This window comes from Microcebus murinus, chromosome 10 (genome assembly GCF_040939455.1).
Source record: "Microcebus murinus isolate Inina chromosome 10, M.murinus_Inina_mat1.0, whole genome shotgun sequence".
Lineage (NCBI taxonomy): Eukaryota > Metazoa > Chordata > Mammalia > Primates > Cheirogaleidae > Microcebus > Microcebus murinus.
Window position 1 is genome coordinate 63,117,562 of NC_134113.1, and position 19,891 is coordinate 63,137,452.

Here is a 19,891-nt window from a genome sequence, read left to right on the forward strand (position 1 = left end):
AGGCCCACTTCAGACTACCAAATTGCCAACCTACCTGTAGACATGAGAGATTTGCAAAACAGAATTGGACATAGACACCATGTTTTTCTTTTTCTTTTTAGGCAGTGTATTTAAAATTATGGATGTTAACAAAGCTAGTATAAACTTTTATTAATTTGTGAAAAGTCCAGTGAGCTTAGCTTCTCCCTGCAACTATCATTTAACTATAAAGAACACCTGGCTCTAAAAGGTGGGCTTTATTTTTCCCTTGAGGGGAGGGGAGATTAAAGAAAAAACAAGAAACCCCTTCAAATTTTCTTTTCTAATAGCCTTCATTTACAAAAAAATAGTAACTAGTTTTAATAGCTCTTTTCTACATGTAGAACCCACTCCTCCTGCATTAGAAGTATAAATCTGTAGTACTTATTTAGAAACACTTGGGCTGAGGTTAAGTCCAATTTGAGGCAGCCTAGAGAAATCAGCAAAGGGAGGTTCTGGTAATAATGCACAATCATTTGCTGTAATCCTGGTTCTTGGCACAGGAGCTTTTGCATAACCCATTTGTGCCAAGAACCAGTAGGCCTTGGTCATTGTGGGGCTCTGTCTCCATGTACTTGGATCACAGAGTGCCCAGCATGCTTTGGTCAATACATACATGGTGATCACCATGTACTTGGGTCACTATACAACTGAGCCACTGTGTTCTGGGATCATGGCTCATGTGGGTCACAGTATGACTTGGCCACAGTGAGACTTCGGTTTGCAAAGTAATAGTCATTGGAAATAATCTCTTAAGAGTTTTGGTGCTCTCATGGGAGGTGAAAGAGAGGGGTGAGATTCCAGAAAAAAGTTAGAAAGGCTTCATATAGCCAGTATCATAGGTACTCAAAATTAGGTCAATATGCATAGTAAAAGAATTTGTGAGGGCGTGGCTTGACAGATTGGCTAGGATGAACAACAGGTCATACATACCATAATTAGAAATTGAAGTTGGCTACCAAAGGTTTTAAATAGGGAGGTGACTCATTCAGATCTACTTCAGAAAAATAATTCAGGTAACAGAGAAGACAATGAATTGGATACGTCAAGGGAGGAGAGGGTATGTCAAGAGTTAAGAGAATGCTGCAAGAGACAGATAAGGGTCTGAACTTCAGCTCTGGCAATGGGGTTAGAGGGAAGGCAGGAACAGCCTTGAGAAAATTCAGGTGTAAAGTCAACAGGAATGGTGATTATTGATTAGATAAGAAAGGGAGTGCCAGAACTGGAACTGGAACGTTCTGGGATGCAGGTAGAGAAAACATATTCAGCTTAGCCTGGGACATGCTGGGTAAGGTGCATGTAACACTTCTGGGTAGTTTACTTAGAAAGCAAACGTTTTAGAGACAAAATTAGTGCCAGTTACAGGGGCCTACTAAGCTATAGGATTTAACACACTGATCATAAATGTGTATTTATGAACTTGCTTCCTGTTCCATTGAAAATTAGGACAAGAATTATTTTACTCATTTTCACAAGACCTGAGTAAAATATACAACTAAGTATAGAAAAAATGTTTGACAACTGAGTGTTACCAAATTTCAACCCTGAGCTGAAGATAGGTCCAAATAAAGCCATATGAAGAAATCTCAAAGTAATTACCAAAACAACTAAAATAATCTCATAAAGATATTAGCTGTTGTGTTCAAACCTGATTTAAGAAAAATGTTAAATTTGTTAATAAAAGCCAAATTCAGCCATGAAATCCAACAAAGTGATATGAAAAAGAAACTAATTGTAGAACAAATCCAATAATTAAATTATAACTAAATTTAATTACAATTAAATTGTGAATTGCTTGTCTTAAATATATTCTTAAAAGTTCCTTCCTAAAAAATGTGATTTTAGTAAAAAGCTACATGTGAATATTGGTAAACTTTTCTTGTGTTCATGGATATCAATCATCATTTGAGAGGATATGGAATTCAGGATGCAGAATTCAGATCCTTGATATTAAATAGAGTAGGAATGGACAATAAATTTGCAATTTTTACAATAGTAAGAATAGACTTGATAAATTATGCACATTTCAATCTATAAGACTTTCACGTCTTATCATGATTATATACTAATACCAAACATCTTTATCATGACATCCTATCCAGTATTAGAATTCTCCAAAAAAAAAATAAAAAACATAAATGGCCCCAAATATTGGGATAATTCAGTAAATATATGTGGGCAAACTCTCTTCTCTATTAAAATACCAATGAAAATATTTCTGTGCCATCTTAGTTCAAACCTGCAACCTCTGTTTCAGTACTTATTAAGAAATGCCTCATGGAAAAGATAAATTCTGGTAACTAGATATCTCTGAAGTATCAAAATTATTCAATTCATCAAGAAACTGCACCTCTCTTTGAAGACTCTTGTTTTTTGGCAGGACATTGTGTTATTCAATGTGTTAATAGAATGATGTCTTAACAGTGATTTCTTAATTATCCTATTACACAAGTCCAATCATTGCAGATTCCAAGAGCAGAAAGGACAGAGCAGGCATTTTGCAACCATATTTGGTTCTCATTCTCTTTGGAAAATACCAATGTATCACATCTATTGTAATACTGGTTATAAATTATTTCCTGTCATATTGAATCGAAAGGGCTAAAGCCCCTCAAGTGTGTAGAAACACCAAACCACTTTTATTTTTTTCTATCAATCTTCAAAAAATAGGATAATTGGATCTATACTGAAAAATAACTTTTGGTTCTCCCTCTGTAAGAAGGCTGTGAAAGTAAATTGTCCATGTTCCACAGACACTTAATTTTTATAAAATGTTGCCACATTAAGGGATATTTCTTCCCCAATATCTTAAAAAACAGGATCATACACAGTATCTTATCATTAGTGTCAATAATGGAATGAAGATAAAAACAAGTTGTGTGAACATCTATTAATATATGTTATACACGAACTGTTCTTATATCAGAAAGCATGGGAAGATTAAACTGAAAATTGCATGCATTCTTCCTAATAAATAGTCAAATGACTTGACATTTATCTACTTTTGGCTTTTTACCTTGAGTCTATTTTATTTTGGGATATTTTAATACCTACAAGATTCATTTTGTTAATTCAATATGGAGTCTCAGAATCTTACATATTCTTTTACCTGCAAAAGTCAAAGAGAAATCAAGTTCCCCCTGATTCTCAGACAATTAAGATCTAACCCACAAGTTTCAGCACATAGCAGAGTAATAGGGCAAAATCCTATTGATGTAGAGTGAACCTAATTCTTGAATTTCAAGTGTTAGTGATTTAAACCTTTAAGTATGGAAAAATTAAATCCTTTCAAAGAAATTCATAATCACTGAAAAGATCCCTATCGATGTTTGCAACACATCTGGCACTAAGGAAGACAAATTAACAACAAAATCTTGAAAATCTGGCAATATGATCAAGCCAAAACATACGAATTTACTTCTCTGTACTGAGTCACTTGGTGGTCCGAGGAAGGAACGACTTCCTGTTTTGGACTCTGGCATCTACATTGGAGGAAAATCTACTGCAATCTGGGTTCCAGGCTTTTGGCTCACAAACAACAAAGCTCTAAACTAAGAAAACTTTACCCCCAACATAACCTCTGAGAAGAATCTGCTTTTCTAATAGCTGCTTTCAATTTAGTTCAAAAGAAATGACAATGGCATAATTTCACACTTTTCATGGTTAGATTTTAAAGCTTAATGTGCTGTATTAACTCCTTTCATGCCAATTTACCTTATCTTGAGCAAGAGGGTTTTTCTTTACATATAAAAACAAGAAATTACTAAGAGAAAACACAGTTCTATCACCTGAATTATTAAACTTCTTTGTTCCATTTAATGACTTCAAACTAGTTTTGAAAATACGATCATATTTATTTTTCTATCATGTAATTTCTGCCAGTCATGTAATTAGTTGTCACCCAATAGTTTAAAACAAATGTTTTAAATAGTTTTATGTGTTTAGATTTGATAGACTTTATTTTATTTATTATTTATTTATTTTTGAGACAGCGTCTTTCTCTGTTGCCTGGGCTAGAGTGCCGTGGTGTCAGCCTAGCTCACAGCAACCTCAAACTCCTGGGCTCAAGCAATCCTCCTGCCTCAGCCTCCTGAGTAGCTGGGACTACAGGCATGCGCCACCATGCCCGGCTAGTTTTTTCTATATATATTAGCTGGCCAATTAATTTCTTTCTATTTATAGTAGAGACCAGGTCTCGCTCTTGCTCAGGCTGGTTTCGAACTCCTGACCTGGAGCAATCTGCCCGCCTCGGCCTCCTAGAGTGCTAGGATTACAGGCGTGGGCCACCGCGCACGGCCCTAGATTTGATACATTTTAGTAAGTAGAGCTGTGATGACCAAATTAAGGAAATACTTTGTTAATTCTTAAATGTTGACTAGCTTAGATAAGAGAAAAAAATATACCAGCATCCCACCATAACCTGGAACAGTACATAAAATTCACCTCTGCTATAGCCATTTTAGATATAGAAATATGCAATAAATCATATAATAAAAGAGATGGTAAAGCAAAACTATTTAGATAAGCATTAGATCACATTAGGCATTACAGTTAAGAAAACATGGATTGAGCAGTGATTGAAACAATGGTCAGTACAATATTACACCAGACTATAATAAAAAATCTTTGTAGAGTTAGAAATAATGAACATTGTCTCAAATCATTGTTGCTCCTTCTTGTTTACGTTGTGATTTCACATACACCAACCTGATTTGAATCTGTATTACAACAATCCTGGCAGGTAGGAAGAATGGTCATTTCTACTTATACTTTAGTGGGCTAAATATAATTTTCATCCATTTGAGACATTATAATGTGAACTCATTAAGCCTAACGTGTTGAAAACAATAAAAATTGTTATTGTATAAAATGGGCTTGGCATCAAAATGACGCATTTTATTAAATATAATGTGCAAAATAAAATGAAGTAAACTCTATTCAAAAAAGATACAAGACAGGTATTATTTAAAAGGCTTTAGTACTTATTTTCAATAAAAAGAAATCTGGCATTATAAAAATACATAAAATAGTCATGAATTTATACCATTAATTTACATAAGATACTTTTTTGCATAAAACAAAGTTATAAAGTAGTTTAAAAAGGTATTCTTATATGAAAGTTACTCCCAGTATAAAATTTTTATAACTTTTTGTAATTTTGGTTCATCTGCATAAATAAGGCATTTTATCCTTTTAAAATACATAACTCCACTTAAAAACATAGGATTTTCTTTCTTTTAAATAAAAGTTCATTTGAGGTAGTATGTTAAAGCTTTTCTTTGGTCCCATTCAGTCTATGTGTCCAAGTCAAAAGACTGAAAATTTGGAGTCCTGTAGTTTCCTAATGTCTGTTTATAGGTACAAATGTGATTTTCTTCCTGAAAATCTGTCCTTTCTTTTCCACCTTCCTCTGACTCAGAGTCCAAGTCTGGGGAAGAATGAGCTTTCAAGTGAAAGGCTCTTGGCTGACAATCTGACGGCTGCTGTCCCAGGCTTGAATAGGCATCGAGGTGAGGTCTCCTGAGAGGTTTTCCAAAAGTACCTGAAAGAAAGAATCCCCTTGAGCACATGGGTCCTTTTTCAAGCATGTAAGTCGACAAAATCCATTTCAAACAAAGAAGCATCTTATTCTGTGACCATGCATAACACGTGATGGTATGCAGGTGTATGTATATCTGTATAGATTACTTACAGAATGGAGCAAAAGACATTTGTATTCCTTCTTATTTACATACACTGAAGGAATGCATTCATTCTTTATCACTTCTCATGACCTAGAGCAGGAGTCCTCAAACTTTTTAAATAGGGGGCCAGTTCACTGTCCCTCAGACTGTAGGAGAGTGCGCACTGTGGGCCGGGGACTAGTCGGCTGCTAAGCAGGACAGGCAGTGGCGGCAAAAACACCCAGTGGGCCAGATAAATGTCCTAGGCGGGCAGCATGTGGCCCACGGGCCGTAGTTTGAGGATGCCTGACCTAGAATAATATTAGCCACGGTGCAATGAAGTTTCTGAAGTACCCCAATATAAGTTCCCCCAAATCCCTGTTTTGGTACTTGAGAGCACACGATTCTCTGTGAAGGGCATGTTGAATAATAACATACAAGTTAATTGTGCCTGAATATAAAAAAGTTTCTTCCAAAATAATCCTGTATCTTGCCCTTTCTTCATTAACTGTAGCAAAATATTATTCAATTAACTCAAATGCATGCCTCAGTCATACAAAATATATTACTTTCATTCCTTTCAAAAAGGAATATAAATAATTATACTGTGAAAGAACATAAAATTTCTTAAAAGCTGGATAAAATATTTTAAGATTCTACTTTTTTTTTATTTTTTTTTTTTTACACAAGGGAAGTTGTGGCTTATTTTTCTGTTTCTCTCCATTCAGTACAAAGGATGATCTCAGTTCTTCTGTCCCATTGTCCCCATGCACTAGACCAAATAATCTACACTCTGATCTTGGTGCCAGCCAGCATCTACCACCACCAACGTGAGCTTTAGGCTCCAATGGTTTCCTTTGCCAAAGGTAGTCCAGCTTGTCTGACTAGCAGCGGTTGCTAGGTAGGGTGCTGTTTTCCACCCTTCTGCTGCGGGTTCAGTTAGAAGCCACTAGACATACCAAACCACAATTATGCAGAGCACACAACTCCACCCCAAAGACTGTGGGAGCCCAAAACCACTTTTTCCACATGGCTGACAAGCTGAGCTCCTAAGTCACTCCCCAAACTCTCATCTCACAGTCGATGCCACACACAGTGCTACCCAGAAAGCTCCTAAGGCTTAGTTATAGATTAAACACATCATCAAGTAAAATCCCCACCTCTGACTTTGCTTTTAGAAACACTGTGCTCACGAGTCACAGCAGCATCACTAAAGCACGCACACTTCCCCAGGGCGACTTTCAAGGCTCACACCACTTCCCTCAGCATGCAACGTGCAGAATGGGTCCTAAGACAAGGTACCTGGCAATTTCATAAACTTACCCATGAAAGAATTACTGGACGTAATCGATGCTGGCTCTGGACTTGTACTAAAATCCAAAGAGGACTTGTTCAGACACACATTTTTCATTCCAGGTCCTTCATTTTGAGAGTAACTTGTGCCCAGCAGCTTCCTCACATGCAAAGGCCACCCTGTGCTATTCAAGCCCCGTTCGCAGGAGTCTTCTGACGGATGAGAACACGGGTAGCACTCCTTTTTCTTTACGCAACTGGGCTCGTAGTGCTCCATTAAAGCTGTTCTTGGATCAGGACTGCAACCTTTTTAATTTGAGGACAATATCAGAAGAAGATAACACTCAGCACTTTTAGAGGTCTCTCTAGGACTACAATCCTAGTCCCCAATCCCCGGGCATTGGCCCAGTGCCAGCCCATGGACTTTTAGGAAACGGGCCACGTATCACCGCCCCAGCTCTGTATCACCTCCCCTCCACCTACGACATCCCAACCCCCTACCCCTTGGTCCATGGAACAACTGTCTTCCATGAAACCAGTCCCTGGTGCCAAAAAGGTTGGGGACCACTGCTCTAGGAAACAGACCAATACTCAGGCAAGAAAACCACACACCTGTATGATAGGCTTCAAAAGGATCTGAGCCATACACGTTCCCCTTCAAATACACAGGGCCTGAGGATCCCAGGAAGGGGCAAAGGAACAGATCCGTGACAGCTTCCACATCTGCTTCACTGCTGTTGTCAATATGGCAGGTCCCTTTAAAACAGAAATCTCAGTCATTGAACCAATTCTATTCAAGTGCCATTCAACATTCTCTCCAATTTTGGTATTTTCCATATAGAATGGAAAAAAATTTTACAGATGAATATTTGGCTAGAACATCATACAGAAAACTGCAAAAATTTATAGTAAGTTTTAAAAAAATTTATTGAAGCCTATGGATTACTAATTGAGTATATTTGTAATAGGTCACTAAAAGAGGACTCGATTAACCACTGTGTTGGGTGTGCTGACCTTGTTGCTGGTCTCACTCAGTCTCTGATGGAAGCTTATCTGTGTGTGTATCCTACAGCCAAAGCACCCATGATTTGAACTGCACACCATCAGCACTGCCCCCTTCCTACAAAAGGTCACAGATGACCAGAACCAGGGATTGACACTTGACCAATGGCCTCTCAGTGCCCAGTTCAAAGATGAGCTTAGCCAAAAAAAATCATCTAGTGGGTTTTTGAATGAAACAACCCAGAAATGTTATGCCAGTTGGTAGTGGACATAGCAGTTGAAAAATAAGCAATACTGTCAGGGTTAGAGATGTCATGATGGGCCACGTGCCGGCGAAATAGAAACTGGGCAGTCAGGGCATGGTGGGGTGTTCTGAGAGAGAAATAGATATGCAGAAGGTGACACGGTTATGCCGGCAGCCTCCGGCGCGGCTCTGGGAACAGACCCCTCTCTAGCTCTAGCACCTGGGTGGCTTGGCACTACTATGTTCCAGTTCTGTCCCTTTAGGTTTTCAGAAGTGTCTTTCCCATTAATCTCATTATTTTTGAACAAACTTGAGTCTCTGTGCTTTGCTACCAAATGGGTCTAACCAAAATACTCACTTTTACGTTCAGGTCTTCTAAGGTCTACACCCTCCATGACTGACTTGTCTAGCACTTTGTAATTGTGTTTTCAATTGTTTATCTCACCCACAGACTAAACTGTGAAATTGAAAATATACTGCCCTCCCAACTACAATGTCTGGCACAGAGAAAATAGTCAATAAAAGCTTATGGGAAAAGATGGGAAAATGTTTGAAAATAACATTGATGGCTCCCCCTTCCTATGCCCTTTACATGAGCCAAGCACCATGTAGTTTTCCACTTCCATTTCACTTGTATAACCACATAATCGGGAAGTACTGCTAGCTGCCCAATGGTACAGGAGTGAGTGGCAGAAGTGGATTTTAAGCCAGGCCTGCACTCCTGTATTATGCTGCTTCCACTACTGTGCTCAAAACCATGTAGCATTTAAAGCAAGGGTCAAAGGCAGACTTCTCTAACAGAATGACATAAACTGTGTGACTTTGAAAACCATGCATGAAACCAGTGAATGTCTTTTAAGGAAGGAAAACATTTAGGGCCAAAGAACATTTATGATGTAATGGAAATATTACATAGCATGGAAGAATTAAATATGACTTAACCTATATGTCTTTTAGTGTCAAAAACAAAGATTTTTTTTTCTAGTATTTAAGAGAAGAGTACAGAACTATACAATTTCAGCTTTGTTAGTGACCTTGAACCAAGTCCTAAATATCAGTTGATTTCTTATGAAAATATTATATCTGAGGAGCCTTCCACCATACGATTACAAAACAACCACAGCCCATATACATTTTAAACACTTACCACTATTGTCGTGTTGGGGTAAGAAAAATCCACCACCTGAAGATGTGATGAACTGGTGGTGGCTTCCACTTTCTGAGGAGACGTACCCATCCTGTCTGTCAGCTAACGTCCCCTGAGAGGACAAATAACTCGGGATATCTGCTGGCAAGTTGGTCTCATCTGTAATAAAACAACAGCATTCCACTGTCCAAGAATGATCGTAATTGTCCCACAGGCTTCCCAGATGAACAGGACAGACTATTTCGATTTCTGTATAAATCAAATCAAGGGAGATCCACTCTGGCAAAACCATCTTGATTGTATAGCATTCAGGAAAGGTAAATGATGGCTTTGCCACTCTGGGAAGCATTAGGTAGACTTTCTACTTTATCAGCTGCTGGATGCACCTCCCAAATTACAAAAACAACAAATGTTTAGAAAGATAAAAACTTAAGCATTTTCATGAGACAGTATCTAAGTTCCTGAATTACGTGTGAATCCTGCCATATTCCTTGTTTAATATCATTAATCGATATCTGCCTTTGCACATATTAAACAAGTCACAACTCCCCTCGCACTAATAACAAAACCAAGCTGCATACACACATACGCACACACGACAAAACACACGACTACTGTGGACAGTAAACCTCGCACTGAGGGCTGTTCCTGGTTCTCCATCACTAGCTTGTGAGGGAGTCAGGCCATTTTACTCTGTGATTTGGACTTTACCTCACAGCCAACAGGATATTCTCATGAGGTTTTAACAAGTATTAACTACTAATCTTTAAACATCACCTTTATTTGGGGCCAGAGTGTTGTTTTTAGCTAACCATATTTCTGTAGCTTGCAACAAATGAGTCACACTTCAGAGACGGATTCAGACTGCAAGACACACATTCTGGAAGTATTTGCAGAACCACAACTACACATGACTGCCTCAGCCTGTGCCAAGCTCCTGTTTACACACCTGTGTTGGTAATGCTGCAATCTTCATTCCTCCGCCGTGTGTGGTATATGATGACCACCCACACGAGCGACGTGCCCACCACACAGCAGACCACGGCTATGATCACGACACCCACAGTGGCCCAGCCGTCATCGTCTAACGATGGGGCAGTCATCTGAGGGGAGTCGCAGGTAGGAGTGGGGATCACACTGAGGCGCACGTTCCCTCTCTCAGTGCCAAGGGTGTTAGACATCTCACACGTGTATTTCCCAGCGTCACTGACATCTGAGTCCACGATAATGAGCAGCTGGTTGCCCGCTGCAAAAAAGTGCCTTTCCGTTACCACCAAAGGGCTGTCATCTTTGGTCCAGTTCAGTCTGGGGGGAGGGCTGCCACCAGCAATGCACTGCAGGACGGCCGTTTCTCCCTTGGTTACGGTTCGGTCTAACAGAGGCCGCAAAAACGATGGCGTTTCTGAAATGACAAGTTATGCTCTTAATTTCCTAGATGAAATTCGGTTTCCATAACATAGGACCCAGCACTTGAATTTGTTCATATTGAAACCTAAAATTTTGTTCTCCCACAACTTCTTAGACATGTTTTCAAGAGCCTAAACATATATAACATTTGGGTTTCAGTATATTTCATATACAACATTGGATTTCATTATTCTGCTGTCATTTACTCATAATACCAGTTAAGGATAATATTTATTGTTTTTTTTTTATCTCAACCTCCCTCACTCTTGCCAACATTAGAAAATTAGCGGTGGGTGGGGGAGTGGGCAAATGAAACCTTTTTTTTAAAAAATAGAAAGTATAAAAATAATTTCAGACATAGATATGTTGATGGATAAAAAATTCAGAATGCCTAAGTTCTTAAAATAAAACTTTATAGGGCCAGATGCCTAGGCCTATACTAAATTCTGACAACAATTTATTTGTATTATTTGGTATCTTAATAGGTTAGCTTAACTCTTTCCAAGATACATGAATGGTAAACATGCTCAAATTTTTAACAAGCATTTGTTTATGTAAAAGATGAAGAAAGAACTCTGACTTCCAGAATGGCATGGTAGTCTGAGAAAATAGAGTAGGTCCTTCCCAATGTGTTGCTACATTTATTTTCTTGCATGTTCTTTATACTGCTAAGACTATTTGTAGAGACTGCACATAGAGCATAGGAGGGTGATCCCTTCAAAAAGGGAAAGCATCAAAGCTTTTACTCATCCCCTCTCCTCGGAATGCAGGGGCGGATTCATCTCACCCGACACGGACTTGAGGATGGAAGGCACTCGCCGACTTCAAAGCTTCTAAGAAGCCATTTGTTCTTTTTAGGAAAAGGCAGTGCCCTAGTGTGCTACGGATCTTCATCTCTCATGCTCACAACTTTTGGCACTTAGGGCGCTTGGGTGAGCTAGTATCTTCAAGACTGATTGATACCACAGAATCTTAAAAAATTCACCTACCTAGGACAGTCAGAGTAGCATTCGCAGAAATACTTCCTGCACTGTTTTGAGCTGTGCAGCTATATACCCCGATGTCCTCTATCTTCACGTCCACGATGAAGAACACGTCGTCCTCGGGCATCACATGCATGCGTCTCTCCCGTGCAGCTGGGAAGTCCGTGCCCCCATCCTTCTGCCATGCGATCTGCGGGGCTGGGTGTCCCACTGCAGCACACTCCAAGCGCGCCATGGCCCCGGCACGGATGGTGAGGTCCATGGGGGTCTTGGTGAACGAGGGAAGCACTGAAACCAGAAAAACAGCATGGGCATTAGCACTATGGCGTTTTAGAGGTTCACTTGCCTTCCCTTTTACTTTTTCATTTGATACTTACAAATGTCCCTAACATAGATAAGGCAGGGGTTATTTCCAATTTAAAGACAAGGGAACTAAAGTTGAGATGGAAAGATTAAAAAACTTGCTCAAGGTTACACAGATACTGAAATGATGGAATCAAGATGAAACACAGGTAATCCGATCCTTAGACTGAAGCTCTTTGCTGTTTTCTGGCCACCTTTTAGTTTCCCCAATAATGAACTGTGAGATCCTGGGCATATCAATTAATCTCTTTGTACCCTGACCACTCACTTCATCCATGTTTTTTAAACTCCCTACTCGTGGCTCTAACATGACTTTAAGACATGTGTTTTCTCCTACAATTTAAACTCAAAACTGTTCTATGTGCCAGGCCTCAGAAATTATTTGTGAAGTGATTGCATTAATAAATCATATTCAAAATATTCTCCCATGGCAGATACAAATAGTTAAAGGACAAAGTGGTGAGTATCCTACAGTGAATTGTATGCCTTTCACACAAGGCAAACAGTGATATACTGTTATTAATAGCAGCTAACATGGACTGCATTTACTGAGCACTACCTGTATTCCAGGCATTTTGATAAGTCCTTTACATACACTATTTTATTTAATGATAATACCTCCATATGAGGTAGGTCCCTTTATCTCTAATTGTAAGATGGAGAAGCGGAGGCAGAGAGACACTCAGTAACCTGTTGAGAGTCATACAGCCAGAAGCAAGAGTGGAAGGACTCACACCCAGATCTCTGAATTACAGGCAGTGTACATTTAACTCTATACTTTGTGGCCTCCCACATCAGCATAATACATGGTGAGCTCCCAAAGAGCAAAACCTGTCTGGTTCATGTCTGTGTTACCTATCACACTGAGTACAGTGTGATCAATACAATAAATGCTGGCTTAGACACAAATAATTAAGAATCTGAATTTTGCGGAGAAGCAGGAACAGGAAGAGTCAGGAGGGAAACTGTCAGGAAAGGACGGGGTTAAGAACGAGAGGGAGAGGAAGCCAGGTGCTTTCTGTTTTTAAAAGTTGTCTTTAAATGCTAAAGGAAAAGTCAGATCACATACTATTTACTGTAAGCTTGGCTTTGACAGAATAGGATGAGCCGAAGTGATTGGAGATGACACACTGATATTTCCCTTCACTGGCAAATTCCACGTTGCGCAGTCGAAGAATGGTGGTGTACTCCATCACCTCGCCACCTTGGGCCCGGAGGTGTGCATAATTTTCCATTTCAGCATCATGGAGTAGTTCATTGTCTTTTTTCCAAGCAAAAGTCATTGGGGAGTCACTGCTGCTGGCAGCTGAGCAGATGAAACTCAAATTGGAGCCTTTTATTGCCGACTGTGTTTCTGGCTGAACCGTGATCTGGGGTTTGGGAAAATCATCTGTTCAAAATGGAAAGGAGGAAACAAAACCATGTTAAGGCTCAAGAGTACAAATGCTGCTCAAATTTGAACACCAAGAAATGCAAAGCAAATAAATGCTTAGGCTTTATCCTTTCTGTGTGCTTTACAGAAATACCAGTAGTCCCAGTGTTGAAATGATACCTTGGGAGAGTATTTAGAAAGTAACTCTTACATTTCAAATAGATACAGAGACCTACTTATCAATCATTATTATCTGAGAGGAGACTGTTATATTTTGGAACTATCAGAAAAGGCATAGTTTATTCCAGACCCCTTGCGCTTTGTATAAATATAAGATGACAGCAGTTAAAAAACTTCCAGGCTCATGGATCATCATCATCTTTAAATGCTACTATCAGGAGCTATGATTGTCCCCATGTTCTCCATAAATAAGAAACAGCAAAAGTAAGAAATCAAACACCAATTGTGATTAATCAATATCACTAAAGAAGACAATTAACACCCCATTTACCAAAAACACAATCAATGTTAAAAAGCTGTAATTCAAGCAGAGCCAAAAAAAGAAAAATCCTGTAGCAAAAGAAAAAGCATCTCCGAAACTATCTCTAAGACGCTGGCTTCGGCCTCGAGTTTCGAGCAGCCAATCAATCATGCCTCTGTGCTACGCTGTCAAGACTACATTATAATTACTGCTAAGCAACTCTTTCATTCTAAACAGTTATTTTTAGTTCTCTGTTACTTTTTGGAAAAGTTACCTTTTTGAACTTAAGTTTCTCAGAGATGGTCTAAACTCAGAAAGAAACATCTTGGATCTATCAAAGTGTATTGTTTGGGTACTCTGAAAAAATAACTTTTACATGTAAGAATAGGGTGTAGGGGGGTGCTCTGATAACACCAACGCTGCTATATTTCAATGCCATGCCTGCATGCTGTAATCAAGGTGGTTTCTTCTTCTGTATTATTCTAAAATTCTCATCTGATCAATCAATGTTCATATCCATAATAAAGCGAGTGAAAAAAAAACTATGGATACTATATGCATATGTCTCACAGTAATCGGGAGTTTGTATCTTAGGACTAGAGAACTGTGAAACAAGAACCATGGGAAAGGAACAGCACAGGCCCTTACAGATGAATGCCAAAAGCTCATTCACATCCAAAAACTACATCAGAGGTTTTATTTCCAAAAACTGTTGGCTCTGTTTAATGCTGCAATCTAAAAAAATATACTGTAGACAAGGCGATTTTAAGTAAAATTTCAAATGCCCATGTAAAATATGGTTCTTAATATCTGAACACATACTTAAATATAAGCAAATTTTGGTTTTATATTTTATACACACATTTATTATGAAGGCTTCCATAGCAGCTAATAGCAACAGCAGTGCAGCAGACAGAAAACTGCACTAGAGATGGAAAGTTTTTCTTTTTTAAAATCAAGATCTGCTACTAACTAGCTATGTGAACTTTAGGTAAGTGGACTTCTAATGCCGAGATTCTTGGATGCTAAAACAATGGACCTTAAAATTATTCATGATAAATTCAAATGTCTTATTACCTGTAATGCTTTACCCACTGATAGTTAATTTTTACGGAACCCATAGATCATTAGTTAATGATTTTCTCTTTCATGTGAGCCCCAGTGCTCAGAAGAGCAGATAACACAGTCCCTGTTTCATGCACAGTTAAGTAGGGAATTTAACTTAAATGGAAGGTCTGGGATGATCCTTCAGTTCTCCCAAGATCCAATTTCATTCTCTTTCCACCAAACCACCCTGATGCCAAAACAAAGATGAAGCAAATTTTAGAAAACTCTCTTTCCCATCTGTAAAATTAAAACAATCAGCAAACTATAGATCCATTTTTTGTCAACCTCAGCAGAAATGAAAGCTTTATGTAAAAGAACACAAATATATTCAAGACCATTATTTGGATAAATGGGAGGGAAATAAGGATGAATAAAAGGCAAGAGCAGTACGTATACTTACCACACACAAAGCCATCTGGGCTAACAGCAAAGATACTTCTTCCTTTTAGCAATTGAGGATGGGCACAACTGGCATTTACAAAGGTCTGAAAGTTGTTTTCTGCCACCCACTGCGGGAGCCATTTTAGTTGGCAATCACACAAAAGACTTGATGTATTTAAATGCCTGAGGAAAGTAATTACATTCAATTTGTTCTGTATGAAATGCAGATTTCTACAAGTAAACTAAACTCAAGTAAATAGTAATAAGGCAATCAATTTGGAAATTAAATACACATATCCTATGTAACAAATATTCTATAGTCCATCTTAAAATGCAAGAAATGATTTTTTTTGTTGGTGTTCTTATTGTTCCACTGAGACAGAAGTGTTGATACATCAAAAATACCTTACAACTAAAAAACGGCTACTATATTTAGGCACTGTACTGTATTTGGTCCCACAAAATTAAGTTGCAAATTCAAGACAGAAAGAAAAACCTCATTTCAACAAAGGAAACAACTAACCAACTCCTTTTGTTTTCTGGTATAAAAATTAAGTCATGTTAAGAATGTGCAAGACACTTTTCATAGACACATAATCTAGGATGATACATATGACAGTTTTCCCCTCTATGTTTTATTTGAAATTCTTGGCAGAAAAAGAAAAGCTTACAATTGTTGAAGTTTCTTCATTTGTGAAAATGCATTGCCTTGTAAAGACATGATTGCGTTGTCACTCAGGTCTCTGAAAAACAATCAAATCAAATGCATCAGAGCAAACTATGGTCATTTAGTGCTTCCAGGCCAAGTCTGGATCCACAGTGCCCACCCAAACTCTGGTTTGGGTGAGTTAGTCACCAAAACTAAACTCACCGAAAAGTCACCAAAACTTCTGGTGAGTTAGTCACTAAAACTCTGTGTGCTGAAATAATGAATGGGGCAACTCCGACAGAATCCACTACAGAGCTTGGGCTAAAGAACGAGAGTATCTGTCTCAGAGACAGGTTCTGTTACTATGCTGCTATATTATTTTATTGTGTTTCTCCTTATTCAAATTAGCAACTATTTGTAACGTTTAAATATACAAAATTCCTCATTATTTGTGCTTTTTAAAAACATCATTTATACAATACTTCCTATTCAGTGAAGTGATTTACATGTATTACTGCTTTTATTTCTGCAGCAACCCAAGAGAAAATTACTAGTTAGCTCAGCACGAAAGTGGAAGGTAAGACTTGAAACAATCATTTCCAATTCCAAAACCTATGCTTTTTAACCATTAGTCCACATCTGCCACACACGACTCATGAACAGAAAGGCAGGAAGATGTTCAGACAAGATGTACTTGTTAAAACAAACACTTCAGGCTGGACATTTACAAATTGGGAGAATATTCTGGGCTGCTTTTCTTGTTAACTAGCAGATATAAGCAGTTAGAATTCAAGTATTCATCACAATGATGACTGCTCTGTCTTCCTTTACAGGGGTCAGTGTATGCAAAGGCAATATTGAGAGAAGTGGCAGGAAAAGAAAGACCAGACATAGGTAGAGAGAAAGCTGGGAGAGTCAAGGGAGGTTTAAGGAAACTGAAGCAGAGATTAATACTCTACTGATCCAGTAATTCCACTTTCCCAGAAATGGAATGGGCCAGATGACAAACCCCTTTGGCTAGTATTCCTTTGAAAATAATGTGTTTCAGTAAGTACAGCAACACTGGTCCACCCTTCCAAAACTCAGCTTTGCACAATCATCCTAGTACAATGTGAACTGCTGCACTGTTAGTATGGTTAGCAATCCATATCTTCCTCAAACCGGTGCAGTCAGAAGATGACAGGGTGGTTTACAGGTAACAGCTAAAACCTGACCCTTGATCTATAGCACAAATGAGAACACAAACCAAATGTATATTTTAAATTGCAACTTATGTCCAAGTTAACAGACAGTAAAACTTGTAGCTACGAGCATTCTTTAATAGAGTAGACATAGTATATTATTACTTTGTACAAGTGCTTAGCAGCTGGTTGGGTAAATAAGTTTAAACATGGTGCCCACACAGGTTCTGACACCTATCAAGGTTACCTAGTTTTCCTCTCCTAGTAGCTGAAAGTTCCTAGTGGCTGAGATCCTGTCATTTCAGAAATATGTGCCAGGAGTTACTAAGAATGGGGACAGAGACCACCTAGTGTGATGCAGGGACACAGTGAAGGAAGAAGCAGCTCTGGTTTGAGTCCTGCTTCTGCCAGTTGCTAACTGATGGGTAACAAAAGAAAATAAGAAAGAGAACAATGGAGGGGATGGATGATACATGTTATAATTAAACAACAGCAATAAAAAACTAACGAAAATTCTCAAAGTGATATTAAAACCCTCCTTAAGTCAGTCACTCATCAGCATTGAGGGAAATTGTCTCTTTTGATCTTTAAAATCCAAGTCATCTTCTTAACTGTTCAATGGAATCAATTAACTCTAAGGACCTCTGCGTAACTTAAAGATACTAATAGCTACTGCATTGTATTCTTGTAAGGATTAAATGAGACAATATATATAAATATGTGGCATAATGCTCAACATGTAGTGGGTGCACAATTTGTGTGTGTCTTTTTTAATATATCACTACTTGAGAAAAACAAATAAAAGCCCATTAATGAAATATAGTAATGTCCTTAAACACAAAGGAAAATATATACCTGTATACTTCCATATAGACAGGTAAATAGGTAGATAGGCAGACAGGATCAGAAAGAGATGGAGAGATAGATGATAAGGAGATGTGTAAATATATTTTATGGTACTGGGAGGATGCCAACAAAATTACATTCTAGTTTATCTTTCATGACACATAAATAACCATCTTTTATTGCCTTTAGGGTAACTAAATTTTAGCTACTCACAGATGTTCTAATGCATCCAAACCAGTGAAGGCTTTTTTGGTAATAGATCGTATCCGGTTTCCCTGGAGTATTCTGGAAAAAAAATTATGTTAGAAAAGTTCATTTAAAAAGCCATTTTGGGGGTGGAACTCTCATAATCAAAATTGCTTTTTAAATCATTTGTGAACAATTCTATTTTCTTCAATTAAATAATATACCCCATAAAAATGTATCCACACCATCTATTTCAATAACATAGTTTAAAATGGTTTTTGCAAAGCATTCAACAAAGAGCCCAACAAAAATAGGTACTCAATAAGTCACTCTGCTGATTAAATCAAAACATGGTTTTTTTTTTCACAGTCCTTTTAGGAATAGGCAGAAACTTTATCTCAAATTGTCTCAGAACGCTAATAAATAGAGCAGATAATAGGGGGAGGTTTTCTCCTTCTCCTCTGTGGATACCTTCATCACCCATAGGAGTCTGCGGCTATATGGAACTCAATTTGGAAGCTGCTGGCTTAAAACACGTGATTTGGCCACCTGCAAGACCATTTTATGGCTAACTGTATTTTCATCCTGTACCACTTGGAGCCTACTGCGATATTGCTGATGGACACTGGATCACTTCATTTAAAAGTTCCTGTGAGGAGTGTGCATCATTGAAGATTTAAAAATGTTGAAGTTGGTAGGTAAGTGCACTGCCTTTTTACAGATGATAATCCCCAAAGTCTAAGCACTCAGAATAGTTAAAAATTCTTACCTAGATATTAAAATAAGTTACACAAATTAAAGTGTTGATTAAAAAGCTTACATACAGGGAAGGAAAGCTAATTAATGTACCTCCTGTATAACAGCACTCGTCTGGGAAAAGGACAAAGGGTAGCAACCAGACTAAGCACCTGTTTCTCATCTCTTTACAATGTCAACTTGTGGAGCTGACTCCAAGGAAAACAAAATTTTTAAGAGTTAGCTATGTTTAGGAGGCAAATCATACTCACAGCCGCCTCAGCTTATCAAGCCCAGAAAAAGCACCATTCATGTCTTCAATAGTCCAAGAAATTTCATTGTTCTTCAGATCCCTAATTTAAAAAAAAAACAACATATTTATCTTTAGAGAAATGCTCAGAAAATTAAGATGACCCGCATCCGGGCGGCACACCATTTGTGACAAATTCCTCATCCTTCTCCATATTATCTCCACCCCTTCCAAAGTAACGGAAAGCTTCTCTCTTCAGCATACCTCTTACACCCTGCCCGCCTCCCTCAACATCATTTTAAGTTTTTGCCCAAAATCAGGACAGCTGACTCTGGCTCTATTAATTCTTCTATCAAGATGACTAAATTCTGAAAGACTTGAAAAGTATGAAAAATATATTAAACTTTAAAACCACTGCTGCAACCACACAAGCAGCAGCATGCCAAAGCATACAAGCATGTCTTTCAATTATGTAATGCTTCCAATAGTGAACGGAGCAGAAGTTTCTGACAGAGCAAAAACCAAAAGCTCATTGCACAACATTAAATTAACATTTGAGAGATTTTTCAAAGGTCAGTTAATT

At 38.2% G+C, this 19,891-nt stretch overlaps 1 protein-coding gene across 1 annotated transcript in view; it reads right to left on the minus strand.

Moving 5' to 3' along the window:
* Positions 1 to 3,328: 3,328 nt before the first annotated feature.
* Positions 3,329 to 19,891, minus strand: part of LRIG3 (leucine rich repeats and immunoglobulin like domains 3) — a 47,358-nt gene continuing 30,795 nt past the window's right edge. Inside the window, exons 9-19 of the mRNA XM_012777156.2 lie at positions 19,331 to 19,411; positions 18,351 to 18,422; positions 16,133 to 16,204; positions 15,481 to 15,644; positions 13,190 to 13,510; positions 11,764 to 12,045; positions 10,317 to 10,769; positions 9,368 to 9,526; positions 7,587 to 7,730; positions 7,005 to 7,280; positions 3,329 to 5,560 (exon numbers count right to left, since the gene is read on the minus strand). Of these exons, the coding sequence (XP_012632610.1) occupies positions 5,313 to 5,560; positions 7,005 to 7,280; positions 7,587 to 7,730; positions 9,368 to 9,526; positions 10,317 to 10,769; positions 11,764 to 12,045; positions 13,190 to 13,510; positions 15,481 to 15,644; positions 16,133 to 16,204; positions 18,351 to 18,422; positions 19,331 to 19,411 (2,272 nt within the window). The 3' untranslated portion in view covers positions 3,329 to 5,312. The remainder of the gene's footprint in view (positions 5,561 to 7,004; positions 7,281 to 7,586; positions 7,731 to 9,367; positions 9,527 to 10,316; positions 10,770 to 11,763; positions 12,046 to 13,189; positions 13,511 to 15,480; positions 15,645 to 16,132; positions 16,205 to 18,350; positions 18,423 to 19,330; positions 19,412 to 19,891) is intronic.